The 18,770-nt window shown below is 36.9% G+C and overlaps 2 protein-coding genes across 6 annotated transcripts in view; one reads left to right on the top strand and one right to left on the bottom strand.

Moving 5' to 3' along the window:
- The first annotated feature begins 230 nt into the window (after positions 1 to 230).
- elmod1 (ELMO domain containing 1) lies at positions 231 to 9,771 on the top strand. 4 transcript variants are annotated; one of them, XM_039693915.2, is made up of 12 exons: positions 231 to 339; positions 772 to 842; positions 2,167 to 2,312; positions 2,449 to 2,477; positions 2,961 to 3,058; positions 3,150 to 3,279; positions 3,417 to 3,550; positions 4,516 to 4,584; positions 4,953 to 4,976; positions 5,888 to 5,938; positions 6,541 to 6,674; positions 7,682 to 9,771. In XM_039693915.2, the coding sequence occupies exons 2-12, from the start codon at positions 826 to 828 to the stop codon at positions 7,855 to 7,857; spliced, it is 1,008 nt and encodes a 335-aa protein (XP_039549849.2). In that variant the 5' UTR covers positions 231 to 339; positions 772 to 825; the 3' UTR covers positions 7,858 to 9,771. The 4 variants fall into 4 exon arrangements, with proteins under 4 accessions (XP_039549849.2, XP_039549851.2, XP_039549847.2 ...); XM_039693913.2 differs by lacking the exon at positions 231 to 339 and adding an exon at positions 1,525 to 1,607; XM_039693917.2 differs by lacking the exon at positions 4,953 to 4,976.
- A 4,608-nt stretch (positions 9,772 to 14,379) lies between these two features.
- The window catches only part of gria4b (glutamate receptor, ionotropic, AMPA 4b), an 86,222-nt gene continuing 81,831 nt past the window's right edge, over positions 14,380 to 18,770 (bottom strand). Inside the window, exons 14-16 of one of the 2 annotated variants that reach the window (XM_039688387.2) lie at positions 17,720 to 17,834; positions 16,905 to 17,042; positions 14,380 to 16,213 (exon numbers count right to left, since the gene is read on the bottom strand). In XM_039688387.2, the coding sequence (XP_039544321.1) occupies positions 16,049 to 16,213; positions 16,905 to 17,042; positions 17,720 to 17,834 (418 nt within the window). In that variant the 3' untranslated portion in view covers positions 14,380 to 16,048. Of the gene's footprint in view, positions 16,214 to 16,904; positions 17,043 to 17,719; positions 17,835 to 18,608; positions 18,724 to 18,770 lie in introns of both variants that reach the window. The other variant, XM_039688385.2, reaches the window with a different exon arrangement.

The raw sequence follows: 18,770 nt of genomic DNA, 5'->3' as shown, positions 1-18,770 counted from the left end.
GATGTAAAAATCACATCAAATAGACTGTGATTCCAGAAGTTTCAAGATGTTAGAATAAAATGCTAATTCAAAGTTTACTGAGGAATGTACTCCTGCTTCTAGAAGAGCAAGATCATACTATTCAATTCTAAATGATAGAGAAACAGTTAAATCTATAATACTTTCAACTAAGTATTGAAGAGTTCGAGTGACAGCAGGGTCTGCTGTGTTCGCTGCATTGCGATGCTCTGAAGCGCCCGCCCACCCTCATTCACATGCTCATCATGGAGGAATAACAGGTATCTGCCTTGCAGAGAGAGGAGGACAGGCATATTCCAATTCACAGCGACATCTTGAAACGTATGTTTCTGCCATTTATTTATATTTTATCAGATACTCCGATCTATTATTTGATACTCAGTTTCCACACACGACCATATGTGTGGTGTAGAATAGAGAGCAGAATAACACCTAATGCAAAATTAAAGAGCTAGGCTCGACGGTAAATGAGTCCATTTGGTGTTATATAACCTGTGATATTTTACATTATTATAAACGTCTCATTTATGATGAAATAACGCATCAGACATAATGTGAAAGTGGATTTTGTAGATCGTATGTTGGTTGCTGGTTGCTGGTTGCAGGAGCAGTTACCCACGGCAACGTCTTAATCCGCCTAACGCCACACTGACGTCCTTATGACATTATTGCGATTTGTATCCACGTTTAATGTAATACAATAATTAAAGAACGATACATTGAAGTATTTATTTAGAATTGTGTTTTGTGCAGGTGGTCAGACCATTCGCGAATGTGAATTATACAGTACCAAAGCAGACAATCACGATGAAGCATTTTCTAAGGTAAGTAGCCACTGTTACTGCTAATAGAGACACGCGTAGCCTATTATTGCTTTGAAGCTGAAATGTCATTGCTTTCATTTTCCATTTTTTAAAAATCACATGATTAAATTCACCGTTAGGTTTCATATTGTATGCATAGTTGTATGCCCCAATTATGTCATGGATGTGGAAACAAAAATAGAAATTAAACTATAACCGAATCTTATCAGATTATAATAATAAATTTATATTGCATGCATTATTGTCCAATAATGTCATAGATGTGGAAACAAATATGATATATTTCTACATAAATAATATCATAAAGATCAAATATCCCCCCCCCCACACACACACACACACACACACACACACCAGTCAGAGGCCTTTTCATACTAACATTCTTTGTTCAATTGTTCTTAAAATGTAAATGACTGATAAATACATTTTAATTACCTTTTAATTTGAATAAGTTGTCCTCTGGCTTTCAGTTTTAAGTGCTTTCTTATCACCCACCTCTCTTAATTATATTGTTTACAATAAATTATGTTGAAAGGCATTAAACCCAGGTTGCTCCCAGTGAATTTAGTTTTGTATTTCGCCTAGACCTTTAGAGGTAGAGACCAGATAGCGCTTATTACCTTCAAGGCACGTCACTCTTGTTCAACAGTTTTCACAATAACACCTTTTTTACAAAACGCAGGTTTGACTACAAATTCATTGCATGCCGATGGGGAGTCGAGTCTATCCTGTGAGCAGTAACTCTCAGCAACCGGACTCAAACAGGTTTATTCCTAGTACAGTATGTTTTTCTGTAGTGAAATAGACCGCAATTAGATTAGTATATAATACGGATGGATGAATTCAACCATGCATTGATTCAAAAACAGATGCATATAGCAGTTAGATGTGTCATGAAATCCTTAGGTGAATACATGCTTGATACCTGCAGGACACGAAACCTGTTTAAAGAATTTTACTTTCACTATTATATTTCACTTTCATCGCGCACATCTTTGCAGAACTGTGACCCATTTCATCATCATGGCCCAAATCTCTCTCTCAAAACACAGATATGCTTTTTACAAAGGGAATTAGGCCTAGCTTTTGTAGACAATAGAAAAAATAATGAGCATTTCTCTTTGAATAGCTCGAGGAGTGTTCATGCGAAACACACATCTGAAGGTTATGCAGTTCAGATTTATTGAACTCAAATATAATGAGCTTTCAAAATACCCCAGTGAGTACGCTTGATTCTGGGACAGAATACGCAAGTGTATTAGGCCTATCAGTTCTGGACTTGAGTTGCTTTATTCAGGCCTCTTTATTTCTTCGAATCTTCTAGGGTACTGACCCAGTTGCTGGTGTTCCTTTACTGTAAGTGTCTGTGGCGGGGCCTGAAGTTTGTCATCAGGAAGGTGACGGGACGATGCGAGCTTCAACGCATCTGTTACAATAACAAACCTGGTGCTCGAAGGACGCTCAAGATTGGTAAATGCTTACAGTGCTAAATACTATTTAGCGGTACATCTGCTGTAAAATACACTATATCGTTCTGTATATTGGCCATCCTGGATGTACGTGGGAACATTTTTTATATTATTTTATGTTTCCTTTCATTTCACAGAATCCTCACTCAAATGTTCTAAACATGAGGTGAGTCATGATGTTGTTGGTTTATGAAGTACAAATATTTTAAATATTGAATCTATTTTATTGTAACTTTTAATAATATTATAAAATGGAAGGTATTTTGTAATTTTATGTAATATAATAATATTTTATTTATCAATATTTTTTATTTATTTTGATATTTTCAGTTTTCATTTTCATTTTAAATGAAGTTTTAGGGATTTTAATGTTCTTATGTCATTTTTTATATTTCTGTTTAGCATTAATTTATTTTTTATTAATCAAAATTTAAAATTTTCATTTAATTTTTCATCTATTATTTATATCTATTTCAGTTTTATTTCAATTAACGTAAATTATTGTATTACTTTGTTTAGTTAACAATATCATCACTGTTTATAAGCCCGTCTCAAACTACAAAGCTGCATAATTTTAACATATTATGCAATTTTTTGTGTATTAGCTAATAATTGAATAATCTTCCTTTCAATTACTCTACCTCCATAGCTTTTGCAGTCTGCCATCAGCGTTCACCCAGACTCTGTGGAGAAAACTATCGATGATATTATGGCCCTGAAAAAGATCAACCTCGACACTAACCCACAGTACGGACCCCGTCATTTGCTGATAGAGTATTCATTATCATCTACTTCTTACCTTTTGAACACATATTCTGTGTTTCTTGACTTCTTCCAGGCTTGGCATCTCTCTCCAGGCTTGCCTCCTCCAGATCGCGGGTTACAGAAACCTAGTAGTGGAGGTGGAGAAGCTACGTAGAGAGCCGTACGACTGTGAAAATCCAGCACATGAGGAGATGCTCATGAAGGTATTAGTGGTTGCCAGTCTTTTTGTTACAGGCAATTATAATTCAGAATTGAACAGAACTTCAATAGCTACAAATTTAACATCTACAATGTAATAGTCTTTAAATGACACTTTTCTCAAACATATTTTTCTCACCAGCTGTGGAAGGAACTCCGTCCTGATTCTCCTCTCTCTGGACGCATCTCCAAGCAATGGTGCGAGATTGGTTTCCAAGGAAACGACCCCAAGACTGATTTCAGGGGCATGGGTCTCTTGGGCTTGCACAACCTACTGTGAGTAGCCTGGTAGAATCTGCTGAGGTGAAATCAGCACAAACATTAGATCTTTATACTACTTTAAACAAATGTGCTTAAGTGAAATCTAGTTATTTAGATCATACCAGATATTAACCCTGTTCCAAAAACATAGTGAGTCTTGCTGTCTACTAACTAAATATACAGCTATGTTTTAAAGCAGCATCATGTAACCTCATAAAAGACCAATTTGGAATGCTCTGCATAGGCATTCACAACTAAAATAGCAATAGATTTTGCCATTAGCATTGCTAGGCTAACACGATCCTCTAATAAACATTAAATACATAACATACATTGAGTAAAATACGCTTTTGAATGACACTGGACTAATTTTGACGTTAGCATGTTGCTAAGCTAACAACACAGCACTCAAATAAGCATTAAATACATAACATACATTGAGTAAAATACATTTTTGAATGACACTGATTTTGACGTTAGCATGTTGCTAAGCTAACAACACAATACTCAAATAAGCATTGAATACATAACATACATTGAGTAAAATAAGTTCTTGAATGAGACTAGTTTTTAGCAGTTTGCAAAACATTTTGACATCAACATGTTGCTACAAGACGATACACTCTAATAAACAATAAATGCATAACACACATTGAGTAAAATATGTTTTTGAACTAGTTTTTATCAGCTAGCAATCGATTTTGATGCTAACAGATTACAAAGCTAAAAAATATATTCAAAATATATATTATTAGAACTACACTCAACTAGTTTTTCTCACTACTTTGTATTATAGAATTAAATAATTTTACATTATGGTCAATATTTCATTTGCTATTTTCTCTGATCTTGTTGCAAAGCACTTTCTCAAAACAATACATCTTAGCATAATTAAGTTGTCTAGCTTTTGGAACAATATGTAGGTAGCTCACTGGGTTTTCGAACAGGACAATTCAATGGGTGATTTTCCCTCTTTGCAGATATTTTGCAGAGAATGATAAAGCCACTGCTCTCCAAGTTCTCCATGACTCCTTGCAGCCCAAACACAGGTCAGATCCCTCAGATAGTCCTCTTGAGTGGTTCCTATGTACACTTTACAGAATATACATCGTTATGATACATTGTTATATCCAAAAAAAACACCCTAAATATGATTGATGGGCTTTAAATGCACATGAGCAAACATACAACAACGATCTTGCCAGTTAGGGTGTAGTTCCCCAGAAGCCTCTTCAGGCTTACACTCATCAGTCTATTGCTTTTTACTGTGTGTGTGCATACCGTGTTTGTTAACAGGTGATGTTTTCATGCTGTGTAATCAATCAAACCTTCAGCATGCTCCTTCACCATCATGCACCCACACATTCCTTTATTTCTGTTCCTGCTTCTTTTTTATTCACATCACTGTCATACGCAGGAACTTTTCCAAAGAGGAAGCCAGGTACTCCATTTTTTCTCTCAGTATGAAATTCATTTGATCATTTTGGCTCATACTTATGTACGGAGACGTATTGCATTCACTTGAAGAAAAAAAATCGACTCTGTTTTTCTGAATTAACGAGTTAATTTTTCATGAGAAAAAAATTTTTGCTCTGTTTTTCTGAATTAATGAGTTAATTTTTCATGAGAAAAATTTTTTTGCTCTGTTTTTCTGAATTAACGAGTTAATTTTTCATGAGAAAAAAATTTTTGTTCTGTTTTTCTGAATTAATGAGTTAATTTTTAATGGAATTTTTTTTTTTGCTCTGTTTTTCTGAATTAATGAGTTAATTCAGAAAAACAGCAAAAATAAATTTTCTCGTGAAAAATTAACTCATTAATTTAGAAAAACAGAGCAAAAACTTTTTTTCTCAAGAAAAACTAACTCGTTAATTCAGAAAAACAGAGCAAATTTTTTTTCTCATGAAAAATTAACTCATTAATTCAGAAAAACAGAGCAAAAACTTTTTTTTCTCATGAAAAATTAACTCGTTAATTCAGAAAAACAGAGCAAAAAAATTTTCATGAAAAATTAACTCATTAATTCAGAAAAACAGAGCAAATTTTTTTTTCTCATGAAAAATTAACTCGTTAATTCAGAAAAACAGAGTAGATTTTTTTTCTTCAAGTGAATGCAATACGCCTCCGTACTAATGGCTGTATTTTGTTGTTGTTTTAATCTCGAAACGCCTTACCTCACTTCACTCTAAACACAAGGCATTATGCTTCATGTAATGTTGGTTAGTAGCTGTGAATGCTTTCTCTTTTCTCCAGTCTCACATGTGTAATTGTCGTTGTTGACCATTATATTAGCTGTTTAAAGACTATTAGCACAGGATTGAGGGGACACTAACATTATGGTTCTTCACACAGCAAGATGAGCAAAGCTGAGTGGGACAAGAACAAATTTGACAAAGCGATTGGGTGAGTTCAGAATATTGCAGATTTTTTTTACACACAAATTTAAGGTAGTAGAACATAAACGTAGTACTTTGTGTTTTCATTTGGGTCAGTAAGCCACTAAGTGAAAACCGCACAGCAACATCCTAAAAGCTCTCAAAAAAACACCTTGCAACCACACCTGGGAAAACATCCACAAACTAGCAAAATAAAAACATTAAAAATACATTTAGAAAATCTATTTAACCATTAATAAAATATTTTTTCTATTTTATTTTCACTACATTCATTTGTAGAGTGGTGCTGCCTAACATGAACACCAGTTTTTACATCTGTGAATGTTAAAAATAATTCTGCTTTGTGTGCAGTAGTTATTAGTAGTTAAGTCCCTGAACCCTGCTTGTGTGGCAGCACTGATGCTTTGTTTGAGGGTTTCAGGATGCATTAGCTCTGATGTGTAGCGTGGAGGCTGTTAAATCTCTGTGCCGCTGACATGTGCACACAGAAACATGTAATCACACAGGCAAACACTGGCAGTGTCTTAACATTTTATAATGTGTATTTACACTAAACAAGGATTTCTTTTACAATGTATTTTGTGCTGACCCAAATCTTTTGTGGTGCAGATACTCCTTTGCCATAGTTGGCATAAACATCACAGACCTGGCGTATGCCCTGCTGGTGAGCGGGGCTCTGAAGACTCATCTGTACAATGTGGCACCAGAGATGCCAAGTCTAGTGAACTTCCAACAGACCTTCTGTGAGTGGTATCATAATGTTGCCATTGTTCTCGTTGTGAAAACAACTCTTGAAATAAAATTAAATATACATTTTAAACTATATACATCATTTATGGCCATTCAATTATAAAATTAGTAAAAATAACCAAATAAAAATGTTTACATTTAATATTTAGCATGATATAAATTATATATCATATATATCATATATATATATATATATATATATATATGAAGAGTTCAGATGCAAAAGCCTCTAAGTGCCATTTGAAATTTTCTTCTAGAATGATAATTTTTTATCAAGCTTGTATATTTAAGTTCAGTAATTTCACTTAAATGGGATCATTTAAGTGAAATTACTGAACTTAAATATACAAGCTTGATAAAAAGTTATCATTCTAGAAGAAAATTTCAAATGGCACGTAGAGGCTTTTGCATCTGAACTCTTCATATATTTTTTATCATTCATTAAATTACATAAAATGAAATGCCCTAATTATTATGTAAATTAAAACACTACTGGAAACCATTAAAATTGAGTGGAACAACACTGACTCTTCTCCCTATAAAAAGCTGTCTGCAAGTTTCTACAGTAACTGTATTTCTACAGTTTCTACAATTCTTGCTTTTCCTGACCATATTACATTATATTAAAAGCAAAATATAAAGGCAAAATTTACATTAAAGGTGCATTGCGCAAGTCTCTGAGTTTTTGCAGAACTATGCCCCCTCTGGCGACAAGCCAAACTGCGACCAGAGGTGTGCACGCTTAAGTACCACACGCATATAATGTTTTTTAAATAAACATTAATAAATGGACTTTGACACACTTTCACATGCTCACAAGAAATTTAGAGATAGTTTCTTTTGAGCGCGTGAAAGTCTGTATATTTTTATTTTTGCAAATGTCCCTTTAAGGGCTTCGTACTTATTATTGAAAACAGTAAGTGTAGGTATAATTGGGACATGAATATACATTTTATTTATATATATATATATATGTAAATGTATTATTTGTTTTTCTTAGGTTATCTGATGCAGGAGTTCCACAGGTTCTGGATCGAGGAAGACCCGTGTGATATCATGGAGTTCAACCGCGTGCGCACCAAGTTCTACAAGCGCGTCCTGAAGCAGCTGAAGAACCCTGACATGGCACTGTGTCCTCACTTCACGGCCTCGGACCTTCACCTGGTCAACCTGTAGCTTCTCACTCATCTCAAATCTAGTGACACTTCACCTTCTCATCCTTAAAGCCCATGTCTCATTACTGCCAACTGCTCAGCTGGTCTTCTTCTCACACATTCTCTCACCAATGTCTCCTTCAGCCCATCTAACCAGAAACAACTGAAGATCACCAGCACTGCTGAAGACCATGTTGATTGTATGTGCACATGGCAACAGTGCACCTCACAACGATTGTGATATTTACAGCTACTGTATGCTGAAGTCAGCATCTGAATGTGGATCGGAGGGAGATTGGACAGGGCTCCCTATCCACCAGTAGGTCGAGCTGTTGGTACATATTAGGTAAGACAGTGAGCTTCAGGCATGCGAGAGTTTCGACCCACATCCACCGCAGAAGGCTGCACTGATACCAGGCACACTTAGAAACAGGTCGCCCTTGTTTGTAGTCAGCATACTTTTTCAGCTCATATATGACGGATAACCTTTCTTTACTTATTGTGAATCGGTTAAAGGAATATCGAAGGTTCAGTGCAAATCCAGCTCAATCAACAGCACTTATGGTATAATGTTGATTACCAAAAAATAATATTAACCTGTCTCTGCTTTTCTTTAAAAAAAAAAAAAAAAGCAAAATCTGCTTTTACAGTGAGGTTCACACAGATTTTGCTGTTAAAAACACGAGGAATGCCGTGTCATGTGTGAGACGTTGCAAAAGACGCGAGACATGAGCGCAACAGTTAAAGATATCCGTCTAGCGTGTGTTTAAAATGAAAAATAATGGAAAATAGGCGTTCTGTGTGAACGGCCCCTTACAATGAAATGAATGGGACCAATTTGTAAAGTGTAGCCACAAGATGTAAACAATATACGTTAACATGATTTTAGTGTAAAAAAAAATAAAAATAAAACACTTACTATTCTTTTCTGTGTTTCAAATTTTAGAACATCTGTTAATACAATGATTTAAATAGCTTGACAACTTTAACTTTAAGTGGTTTTATAATATTGTTAGCCTCATTTTCTTTTAAATAGAAAACAAATGGAAGAGTCAACATTATTTTTTGTGCTAATCAACATGCTGTTAATTAACTAACTTGCACTGAACCCGGAAAAATCCATTAAACGGAAATGGTTTCTGCTTGCCGCATTAACAGATAATCATAAGTTCATAACCTTCATCATGTCATATTCTGAATTCTTCTATCAAATACTTACATAGCCGACTATTTGTTGCCAAGAAGCAGAGCTTAAAATTGAATATTTACTTGCCAAATATGGTAGGATAATGTGTGTTTTGTGAATGTTATCATGCAGAGCACATGATTGTTTCACAAATGTATTAGTGTTGATGTAAACAAATGTGGAATGTTCCATTTTTCTGTTCTAGCACCAAAGCAATAAGTGACGTTTAGAACAGTTAGTAGAACAGTCTTGTTTTCTTTTGCACAAGTCGTGCCTCTATTGTGTTACCATTGTGAGTGACACTCATTAGAATAATTCATGTATAGTTCTAAAGATTAGTGTGAGTATTCCAGGCTTTTATTTGATCTCTTCTGCATTTATTGAACTTTTTTACAGTTGTGTCACGACACAAATGCATGTTTCTCTTTTAAGTTAGTCCATTACCACGAGGTCACAGGGTTTGCATGATGATTTACTTTTTGCCTGCAAAATAATTGTGTTATCAGAATGTCACTTAATTTGAAAGTCGTTGCAATGAATGTCTATGCTATCTGGCAGTGTTAAGCAGCTTCTTTTTAATAGCTATTGTTTGAATTGTGTTTCCACATGATTTTTAATGTGTACAGCGTGTCATATATTTGCCATTGCAGCACTTTTACAGATAAAGCACTTGCTGTACATAAAGCGTTCAAGGTGAAAAACATTGAAACATTATTACATTATTAAAGCTCTTCATTATGCATGGCTAAATATTTATGTATTTGTTCAGTTTTTGTGTTTTCTTTCACAGGCGTAAACCGCTAAAACAAACAAAAAAAAGAGCAAAAAATAAAAATAAAGGAACCTTTCGAATGAAAGGATGCATAAAAGTTTACATTTGCATTATATATGAAAAAAATGGAGAGTAATTAACATCATTTAAAAATTTCAATAGATTCTTTGACTTCTAGGAACACTGATACTTAATCCCATATTTGTACAGTTATTTACCTATGTTTGAGTTCAATTATCTGTTTCCATTCCCTCTCATAATAAAAAGCAATATAAATAATCAGTGTTGTTATTGTTAACTAAAACAATTAAAAATAATTTTCAGTAATTGAAATAAATGATTCATATTAAATGAAAAACTTACATTTTAAAAACTAACTGAAATAATAATAAAATAAAATACTTTTGAAATAAAAGTAATACAAATTAAAACTGAATTCAAAATAAAGCTATATAAAAATACAATAAAATAATAAATAAAAATGGCAAACGCGCATAACAGAAAAACTAAAATTGAAAATATAGAAAAAATTGCAATTAAGCATATATATATATATATATATATATATATATATATATATATATATATATATATATAAAAATTAAGATAAAAAGTTTGTGTTATTCTGATTTGAATCGGAAGGGGGCAATAACGTTCTAGATATTGCGGGCATTTTGACTGTCAAGCCTCGTTCATCCTAAGAAAGGCTTTGTGTTTGTGTGGAGAAAACAGCGATGGTTGAGAGATGAGGTTATAGAATGAAAGATGTTGTGCTTCAAACAAGTAAGTCTAAATAATGAGGAGACCCACTTACCCATACAGAATATGTAACATTTATTATTTATAAAGGCATCCCTTTATAAATAATAACTGTATACACCATTTAAATTCAGTAGAAAATAAAATAAATTTATTACAGGTTTGGAACAACTTGAGGGTGAATAAATTATGTTAATTTTTGCGTGAACAAAACCCTTTAAATAATTCTAAACCCCTTTTTGACATAATTAGTTGCATAACCATTGATTAAGCAAACTTGCGAAGCAAAAGTGTCTCTTACGTCTTAGCTGAGACTAAAATGCCTGTGTGAAGACAAAAAGTGTTCAGTCTGTTATTTGCCCACTCATAACAGTCAAGGCCTAATGCGACATGGCAGCCAATCTGACATCAGACACACTCTGTCACATGCGAGTTCCTGTTTCCCCAACACGTGCCTGATAGTGGAGCGGGCCAGTGACAGCGTTTAGCATAGTTCATGACAGGGTTGTCGAGAGGCATTATGAGCCCTTTAGCATGATAAATTAAATGATAGAACCTCAACGCGAGACCAGGCATAAATACGAAATTCACAAAACACAAATCAATCCAGAGTTGAATACAGAATTGAAGGATTTTGCATCAGTATGACAAATCTTGCTTGATGATGATCATTTTAAATGATGATTTCACTTCACATCAAGCATACACATGTATCATGATACTGTACTAGTATGCATTGATTGCAGTAAAGGCTACTGTTTGTATAGAATACGTTAGCATTACATTTCATATTGCGACCGGATGGTTCCCTTGGCCATGTTTAGAACAGTCAGAGAATAAATAGGATCACTATTTCATTTGTACTCAGTATACCGCACACTAGTTTCTATAAATAATAAATGGAGCACTATGGATTACAACTTTATTTAATTTAACTATAAATGTTTCAACAGCCATGTGTAAAGCCCTACTGCTTGCTGGACGTACAGTACAGGGTTTGCATGATGATTTACTTTTTGCCTGCAAAATAATTGTGTGATCAGAATGTCACTTAATTTGAAAGTCGTTGCAATGTAAGTCTATGCTACTGGCAATGTTTTTGGATTCCTGCAAGCTGCACATTTTAGGTGAAGTTTCTCCTACGTGACCTTGAGGGTTTGATAACGGTAGCTCGTTGTTAAATTGTCAACATTGCATGCATCTGCTGTGATCGCTAGCTGAATCTGTCCTAGTAAACATCTCCTATACTTCAAATGATAAATTAGCCATGTTACGATCCTGACTCTAAAGATAATAAATAGGCATGAAATGTATAGGCTCCAACACTTTGGGCTCTCACGAGATAACACAAACTGATGAGTGTTGTGAAGAGGTGCACATTTGAGATGGTCCTCCTCAAGGTCATTAGCTTGACTGTCTGTGTTCTAACATATGTGCCAACATCTGTTATAGGAGGGCATTTATAGGTTTTCAGAGCCAACGCTGTTTCCCTGCAATATTTATTTGTATTCCCACCATGCACTACTTTACCCTTTCTGTGTGGATTGCTAAAGGGAAGAAAAAAACACTATTTAAATTAAAATCAGTACTGGTCTTTACTCCTAACAAGGTCATTTTTTATCCTCTGCTCTGCAAAACAAAAGTGATCCTCAGAGCACTTGCACGGTTCAATAATTTGCATCTAAAATAACGAGTATTAGATTCTGTCCCTGAAAAATGGAGTATCTTTTTGGTCATGCACAGTCAAGACCACATATTGTGTTTTTAATGAATGCTATCTGCGTGGATATTGATGCAAACTACCTATAATGCCTCTCCAAGGAACAATTACTGTCTTCATTAAGTACTTTTCTATAAAAGTTGTTCTCTCCCTGTCAAAATGCATCTGCTCCGGTGTCACTGGCAAAGCCGATCCTGACCTCCTTGGGGCTCTAAGCAAAAATCTGTTAAGGGGCCCTCCTACCTGACACATTTGCCATTGCCACACCTGACACCCCCGTTCTCCTACAATCCTCCCTTGTTTAGTTAGTGGGCCTACTAATGAAAATGTAATTCCTGATATCAGAAATAGACATCTTTTATATTAATATCAATAATTCACATTTTAAAATAGTACACATTTAGTTATTGATATCAAAAATGCATCGTGTGAGTGAATTAATAAAAGCTAAATGGCTTGCCATTGCATGTTACTGTTTTAAATGATAAAAGCAATAATTGATACTTGATGGTTACTGAGGGATGTACATCCATATTGACCAGTATGTCCAGCCAATCAACATTTTAAATGCAATATAGTCAATGTCAATAGATTGCTTTCCATCTTGCTTTATTGCAGAACTGTAAATAAACTGACTGGGAGACTAGATAATCATTGTCTTTTAAAAGTATATGAGCGCCTAATGAGTGCCATCACACCCATATTATACTGGTGGTAACTGGTCCCGATAGATGTTTTACTGGAAAGTGCGAGTTTCATTTCTCGCATTTTGCTAACACACAACTACAACTACCGCATTTGTTTAGGACTACACGTTGTACGAGCGGAAACCGAGGTAAGCGGATATGATGCGATTGACTCGCGACTCCCAGCTCACCCCTGCTCACACGCCCCGTTTCCTTAGTTAAAATCTCAATTTTCTCGTGATTTAAACATTGTTTGAAACATTTGGAATATTGTAAGTTATCATTTAACTAAATATATAACACTGGCCTTTAGGGTTGGGTATCGTTTGAATTTGAACGATTCTGATTCCGATTCCGATTCCTTGTTTCGATTCCGGTTCCTAACGATTCTCGATTCCGATTCTTTTAAGAGGCAGGGTCAAAAAAGTTTAGCTAACCTTGCTAACCAACGTCCTTTCTGAAGGAAATACTCCTTCTGTCACAAATACTCCTTTTGTCACAAATTTTGCATTTTGCCGAGATTTCGTTATTTTTAGAAAAGTGAAGCCACACTTTGGATCGCCGACGTAAGCTACTCATGTTCGACTCGCGTGGTTATGCCAACACTTCCGGTAGATGCTTCTTCGTTGGTGTTGTTCAGCGGTTTCTTCTTCCGCTAGGTGGACTGTGAATATCGAAACTAGGAATCGAAATTTTAACTTTTGAACGATTCCGGGAAAAACGAAAAGTTAGTCTCGGTTCCAATCGATACTCGATTCTCGATACCCAACCCTACTGGCCTTGTGATTTTGGTATATTTTAATGCAAAAATCTTAGGTATTCCACCTTTAAACTCATGTGTTCAATATGTTCAACTCATTTTAAAGGGTTAGTTTACCCAAAAATGAAAATTAAGTCATTAATTACTCACCCGCATGCTGTACCAACCCCGTAAGACCTTCGTTCATCTTCGGAACACAAATGAAGATATTTTTGATTAAATTTGAGAGCTGTATCACTACCACATAGGCTGCCTAAGGGACTGGCTCTTGACGGCCCAGAAAGTCAATGAAGAAAATGTTTAAATATTCCATGTGACTACAGCGGCTCAATTATAAGTTTATCAAGCGACGAGAATACTTTTTGTGTGAAAAAACAAACAAAAATAACGACTTTATTCGACTATTCCTTTTCTTCCTTGTTGGCCTGAAACGAGACTTCCATAGATTTCCACGACGCATGCGCGAGAACTGAACTGAAATAGTTGAAGGAGATCGCAATTCTCGCGCATGCGTCGTGGAAATCTATTGAAGTCATCTTTACATTGTATTTTCAGTAAACAGTTTGAAGAGAATCTTGTCTGGATTGGATCTTAGGATAAACTCTATTTTGTTCTTGGGAGTTCAAATAACATTAAACCAAATAAAGACAGAGAGGTGCAATTTCATGTCCATTGATATTTTACTAAAAAATGATCAAAATAAATATTTACAATTTTAACATATTAACCTAGTAAGGACACCACTTTCATCACAGCTTTAGAAACCATGGGGGGAAAAACCCCAATGCCACTCTCCAGACACTGAACTTCAATAAGCATCAGGATCATTGCGTGTGTGTGTTTGAGACAGAATGAGAGAGGAAAAAGAGAGGAGAAATACAATAAGAGATAATCATAGTGTGCTTGAGTAAAAGTATGTGTTGTTTTTTTTTTTTTTTTTATCAAGAAGTGGTGTTGTTGGAACAGGAGGAGCCATAAATTGCACTTTCAGATTAAATGCAAGTTGAACAGAACTAGGCAGAGAAAGATTGATCCGTTTTCCACGATGGTGTCCTGAAGCTTTGAAATTGTCCATGTGCTGTCCTTTCGTCCAGATATCCATTGCTACAGTTTCTGGAGAACATGCTAAAGGCCTGAATGAGGTTACACAGTGTTTTTCATAAAAAAGGCCAAAGCTGAACTCTGACAATGGCTCTCACGATACAAACAGTGTCTTCAGAGGCGGTCAGTAGAAAGAACACTTTCTATTCTATTGTATTTCTATACACATTTGCGCAATTGAGCTTGATTGGTTTCTCGTCCAATTGAAATTCTTTATATCGGTCATAAAGACGTCTGCTCTAAAATAAATGGACAAACATTTAAATACTTCTCAATATTTCAAATTTTTTTTTCCCCAGTAATCACATAAAATCAAAAATAAAATATGCTTCTGTGGAAATCAAATAAAACAGTCTAGAGGGTACCATGGTCTACGACTGCACAGTGATTATGCAGAGCATGGCTTGGGAAAGAGCAGCGGCTGAGATGCACTGAGAGTGTGTGCCACATTCCCGAGAATCATGGGCGCATAGGTCACTGGCACTGATAACATGCCCATGTTATTAAATCCATAAAAGTTCATGTACATCTACATATATCAAATCATCTTTTGAATGTTTTCTAACCGTTATTGCGATGAATCCTTTGTCTAAAGATGGTTTAAAAAGAGAATTACACTCTGCCCACTACAGAATCGACTATTTACAAATTCGTTAAAAAGCAAGCGAGTTGTACAGTCTTCTATTTACAAAACGATGTAAATAATTTATTTTAGTTATGATTTTATAGAATATATATATATACTATATATGAACTCTTCTTCACAGTTTATTTAATAAGTATTCATTAATACCATATCCATGTTAATAATACCCTCTTGGGCAAACAAATGCCCATTTTTAACTACGTTAAGATGTCGAGTTGCGGTGTTTCGGTTTGGCGAGGGTTATGGCAGAGTGTTAGAACGAGCAGCTCATTTTTTTTTTTTTTCATCGGCCAAACAGGCCAACAAGATTCGGTTGAGTTTGCTGTTCTTTCTTCCCACCTGCTTCACCCTCAAAGGCAGCACGAGTTCTTTGAATGTACATGAAAGAAACACAGAAGTCTTTGCGATAACCACCCTTCATACAGTATAGTAACTTGCGGTGGCACCTCGGGGTGTGAGAAGATCCTTTGCGAAATCTACCTTGTCAGCACGATTGCTCAGCTTGGTGGCGTCATTGCTGTAGGGTCGGTTTTTTCTGATGTCTGTTTTGTGGTCTTTTAAGGCACTTGAACGTTTTTGGTTTTCACGGCAAGTCGGACGACACCAGAGCCAGTCCGGAGCTCTGCCGCAGAGAGGGGCCGGAGTGGACAGCCTTCGGGCAGTCGGGGGTCAGGACGCGCCCGTTCTCGCCCACGCTCCCCGTAATGGACAGGCGCGCCTTGTTCCGCATGGCTTCGGTGAAGGTGAGCTGCGTCGGGGGAGAAAAGACAGAGCGGGGACAGGGAGAACGGGAGTCAGCAGTGCGTACTTAAAAGCCAGAGCATTATTATTTGAATGAGTGCACGTTATCAGCAAGCACATACAAAAACACCAGATTATGACACAGTTCAGCGATGAAGCATCTCAAATACATCTGGCATAGTCATTTGGAGCCAAAAATTACTTGAAATTGACAACTAGGGGGTTTTCAAGACTATGCCTATGGTGAAATGGTCGTCTTAAGCCTTGTTTGACTATTCTTCTTTACACGACAAAGAGAGGTTACCGCACTGGCGTGTGATTACAAACGTGTGCAGTCCAGGTATACCTCAGTCTTCAGCATGCACAAATATGTGAATGCAAGTCTCCGACTCGGAGCACACGTGGCGGAGACAGAACAAGGACGTCACAAACACAAGAAGCTTTACCACGGGCTCACATACGGCAAGCTACGGCAGCGAAAACAGAGGAACTCCACTTACGACTGCCGGGCACCTACGTACATCTCTGACCTCCTACATCTCTACTCCTTCAGTGGCGTAGACGTTGTAACCCTCTCTATATGTGGCTAAACTCTGAGTGCTGTGGGTGGGACTGGGGCCTGGTGAGGGATGGGGGCTGGGGAGGGGGACAGGACTGGGGAGAGGAGAGGAAGAGGGGCGACGTTCAGACTGTTCCACCTTCATTCTCTTGGCTTCGTTTCGGGACTTGTAGCAGAACTCGATGAGTGCCACCAGCATGGCCAGGCCCAGTCCCCCGACCAGAATGTAGAAGACCCCAGCCACATTACTGAGGCTGAGGGCCTGTGAGCTCTTGTCCTGGATGCGAGAGGAAGGAAAGGAACAGGAAGTTAACGGGGCGCACGTACGTACACGCAAAAACACACACATTCAGGATGCTAGTCTACGAATCTACTTGCTACCAAACACATTCACACACACACACACTTACAATTGACAGACAAATCAATTCATATCCTCCCAATCAACCTAATCTGAAAAAGCTGATGTTTTTGTGGCGAATTCTGACAGGCATCAGTGCTTTGACAGCAATTGAAACAATTAATTTGTAATCAAAGGAGATGTTTTTCAATTGGATTTTTTGGCTAAGCTCTCAAATGGATCGCTAGCTCAATGTGCGATTACACACTGCGAGTTCTCCGAAACAGGATTGAACTTCTCGCTGTGTTTAAGCTTATCTCCACATGTGTCGCATTTCTCGCTTCCCAAAATTCAGGCTTGTCATGCAAAAAAGAAATCAATGGTACGCTCAGCTAAATAAACTTGGGACACCTTCAAAAAGCCCAGTCACTTCCATTCCTCTCAGGTACTAGGTATGTTACGAAAAACAAATATCAGTTTAGACATTTAGAAGCCGGGCATGCTGGAACTATCTTGGTGCACATCTGAAATCTCCCTACAGATGAGCATGCGCTAGAAACTGGTGACTTTCTACCTCACTGAGCATTAGACAACAGTGATGGTCCCAGACTGACCTTACTTCCCGAGTCCTTGGGTCCACACTCGCCCTTATCGTACCACCATTTGTTTTTCAGCTTGTCTAAGATGCCTGATTCGCTCAGTTTCAAAACGGCAAGGTTTACGGGGGTTCTTCAACCACGCAGAGGAATGTAACACAAATAACATAAATAACATCATAGGACATGTTATTTTATGTTATTCACTCATAACAGCTGACACAGCAGTTGCACTGGCAAAGTGACCGAGCCAATGGTCCCGTTGTAATACATGTCTCTGAGCTCCGTTTAGGGGAGCAGTGTTTTAGGGCCTTGCGCTGGAGCCACAGACATATGAACGGGACCTTGCTCAATCGCTTTAGGTAATGGGCGCATACTGCCACGGCCTTCTCTAATAATGCTGGAGGCAATTACTGTTAAACCACAACTATTGGAACATACCACAGGCACTAACCTTTTCTGCATCCCTCTAGCCAGAGTCATTATAGTTATGGTTATTTGGTTTCGTTCCAATTCTAGTCGTATACATTTATCCTAATTTAGTTTTCTGTTTCAATTAAAACTGCCTCTGACTTTAGATCATGTCTTTAATACATAATCATAATGCGACACTGCAGCCTCTTTCAAAGGGACAATGAAAAAATGGAGCGAATGTGCCTTAGAATGTGCCAACGACTTCACAGGAGAAAAAGTTTCCTTGACGGGAAACGTGATGGATGACACGAGATAGGCGAGGGTCTCTGTGCCCAGTATCCACGGCGAATATTTGTGCTCTGACAGTAATTGCGTTCCTCTCTCTTGAGGCTAAACAGGGTCAGGATGAAGGTCAGGTATGTGATTGCGCCCCGGCAGATGCTCCCGTTACAGAGGAAACTGTTTACCCGCGTTGGTTGACATAGTGGCTAACCTTCTCACCACCTCCTCCGCTGCCACACTCTCCTTTGTCGTACCACCACTTGTTTTTCAATTTGTCCAACAGGCCTTGTTCATTCAGTTTTAAAACTGCCAGGTTAACGGCACTTCTTGAAACGATAAAACATAGTTTGTCAGTAGCAGCAGTTTGTCATAG

The sequence above is a fragment of the Pimephales promelas genome, chromosome 19 (assembly GCF_988280905.1).
Source record: "Pimephales promelas chromosome 19, fPimPro1.hap1.1, whole genome shotgun sequence".
Lineage (NCBI taxonomy): Eukaryota > Metazoa > Chordata > Actinopteri > Cypriniformes > Leuciscidae > Pimephales > Pimephales promelas.
This window is presented reverse-complemented; position numbering and strand designations above follow the sequence as displayed.